The sequence below is a fragment of the Cicer arietinum genome, chromosome 4 (assembly GCF_000331145.2).
Source record: "Cicer arietinum cultivar CDC Frontier isolate Library 1 chromosome 4, Cicar.CDCFrontier_v2.0, whole genome shotgun sequence".
Classification (NCBI taxonomy): domain Eukaryota; kingdom Viridiplantae; phylum Streptophyta; class Magnoliopsida; order Fabales; family Fabaceae; genus Cicer; species Cicer arietinum.
The window spans coordinates 55,314,775-55,317,459 of record NC_021163.2 but is presented as its reverse complement, the minus strand read 5'-3'; the positions used below and the strand labels follow the sequence as shown (position 1 = coordinate 55,317,459).

General features: G+C 31.2%; 1 protein-coding gene across 1 annotated transcript; it reads right to left on the bottom strand.

Moving 5' to 3' along the window:
* Positions 1 to 1,319: 1,319 nt before the first annotated feature.
* Positions 1,320 to 2,422, bottom strand: LOC101514789 (probable calcium-binding protein CML25). Its single transcript, XM_004498198.4, has one exon. It carries the CDS (start codon positions 2,319 to 2,321, stop codon positions 1,719 to 1,721), a length of 603 nt encoding a protein of 200 aa, XP_004498255.1. The 5' UTR covers positions 2,322 to 2,422; the 3' UTR covers positions 1,320 to 1,718.
* Between the last annotated feature and the right edge of the window lie 263 nt (positions 2,423 to 2,685).

The window sequence follows — 2,685 nt, the reverse complement described above, 5'->3', positions numbered from 1 at the left end:
TTACAAATAATTATTTAGAGTACACCATTGGTAAGATTTTTTATTTAGCATTAGCCATCGAATCTTTTGTTAGTATTTTCAAAGTATTGTGGGTATTTTCAAAGTACACAATTAAAAATCTTTGTTTACTATGACACTACGTTGGTTCTATATTGTCATTCATTTTCAAATTTTCTTTTCAAAACACAACTCATATTTTAACATCCCAATAAATCAAATCATTAATAAATTTTAGTTATATCTAAATCGTTTTGAAAAAATCAAATTTAATTTTAAAAGGTTAAAACAAAGGGTGGAGGAAGAATGTGGAGCTATAGGTGTATTGTCCTCTCAATTTTAATCAATTATTATATAACTTTATGATTAATAAATTATTAATTAAGCTATTTTTTATAAAAAAAGTAATTAAATATGTCTTTTATTAATCATGTTTGTCTTCGAATGAATCTTTGGTTAGTTAATTTAATTTTCAAATGCGTCTTTTATTAGTCTTTCGGTTCATCAAATTATTAACAAAAGATCGACTAGACGATATATTTATAATTTTGATATATTCAAAACTATAGTGATTGTAGGGGTGTACAAGACATAGTTTATTCCGCGAATTCGACCTGACCCATAACCAACGAGTTGGGTTTGACCCGATAAAAAAAAAACAAGGACTAAAAAGAAAGACAAAACATAGACAAGGTAGTAAAAAAGGATCGGGTTCGGGTCATTCTTCGAGTAACCAGTCCCAATATACATTAAGGACGATTGATTTTTTTATTTTTTATTTTAGCTTATTTTTGATTCCACTACCCTAACTTTACTCAGGGTTTGAAAATTTTCTATTATCCTTATTTTTTCAAATTTTGTTTCAAGATTTTCTAGTTTGCTACTCATCTTGAGACCAACACAGTCTTGCTTATTTCGTCTAACCTTTATTGAACCAGTAACTAATCAGATTTGATCGGATTAAAAGACGATTTATAACTTAAAAATTAATCTGATCAAATATTAGAATCATATAACCCGTCCTTTATATACCCCTAAGTGATTATACCTCCTACATTTAAAAAAATCAAAATAACTTTATTCTATATAAATAGAGAAGTTTTGGTTATAGATCTCGTGAATAATTTCCTGCTCCGCCGCTTGTTAAAACCAAGAAAAAGAAATAACATCATAAGGATCCCAAGTCTACTTTGTAAGAAATAAAGATAAAAATATAATTAATGATTGAAAATTTGATTGTGAGTTATAATGTTCATACAAAACTAAAGTATATGCAAAGAGTATAAGATGTCATAGTAAACATATATATCGAGAAAATCAATGCACTATGCAAGCACAATTAAATAAAATGAACGATCCATTGAATTGAATCATCACATCAACAATCTGGGATAATCAAAGTAAGCTTAAATACCACTTACATATGATAATGTCGTTCCGATAAACAATAAGTTATAATTAACTTTGTCATCTTCAACCAACAATTCCTTCAAATTAAAGGAAAAGGGAAAGAAGAAACTAAAAAATTAAGAAATACATGCAACAATAAAACCCAAATATAAAACCAAAAAGTCACAACCAATGATGCAATGTACTTCTTCACTAATTAATTAGGTCTTGATATTTTGTGATCAAATTGCAACCACAATAAACATGTGACCAAATCCAATCGCAACAACCACCAAACCGCCACCATAACTTAAAATAAAAAATCAAAAGTTTCATGTTTCAATTTCACCTATAATTCTTTCCATGGATCCATAGTTGGATCCCATCATCATCCTCTTAAATTCCTCAAAGTCGATCATTCCATCGCCATCCTTGTCAACCCCTCTTATCATCTTCTTGCACTCGGCTAGGGAGCACTTGTCACCAATGCTCACCATAACATTGTGCAATTCCTCGGCGGTTATAGAACCGTTGCCATCGATGTCAAATATGGAAAATGCATCTTTGAGATTCTCTATAATCTCATTGGGATTGACGTCTTTTGTGTTCAATTCAATAAATTCTTCAAGGTTGATGTGACCATCGCCGTCAGCATCAACCTCACGAATCATATTATTAAGCTCTTCTTCCGTTGCAGGTTGTCCTAGGCTTCCCATGATGGACCCTAATTCGGAAGAAGATATTTTTCCATCTCCATTAACATCAAATTTACGGAACACGTGCTCCAAATCCTCTGTGAAATGGAGACGTGACCGACTAGAGACAGATGGATTGCGGGAGAAAAAGGTTGAATTGGTGGCTGCGGCGGTTGGAGAAGATGTTGTTGTTTTCTTTTGGTGTTTCTTCTTTCGGTTGAAGAGGGATCGGAAACCCATGATTTGAATTGATCCCAAAGAGAATGAGAGAAACTATGTTCTCTTTTGTTTATGATGGGGATGAGGAAAACAAGTGAATAATAATAATATGTATATTATTTGGATTTGAGAATCAATCGTAATTAGATGTTTATTACTGGCCAAAATAATGTGAAGATTTTTGCGGTGGGTTGTGATGTATGTGTTTTCAATTTATGATTTTGTTTCTATTTCGAGAATATTTTGCGAGTTAAGCGGGGTTGTTATAAGTTTGTTAATCCTTGAATTGATTACCTTTTTCCACTCTTAATATTTAATTTCTTTAATTTCATGTTGTATTTCAAATGTATTCTCTACGGTACATTGAATCGACCTCTCTTTCTTT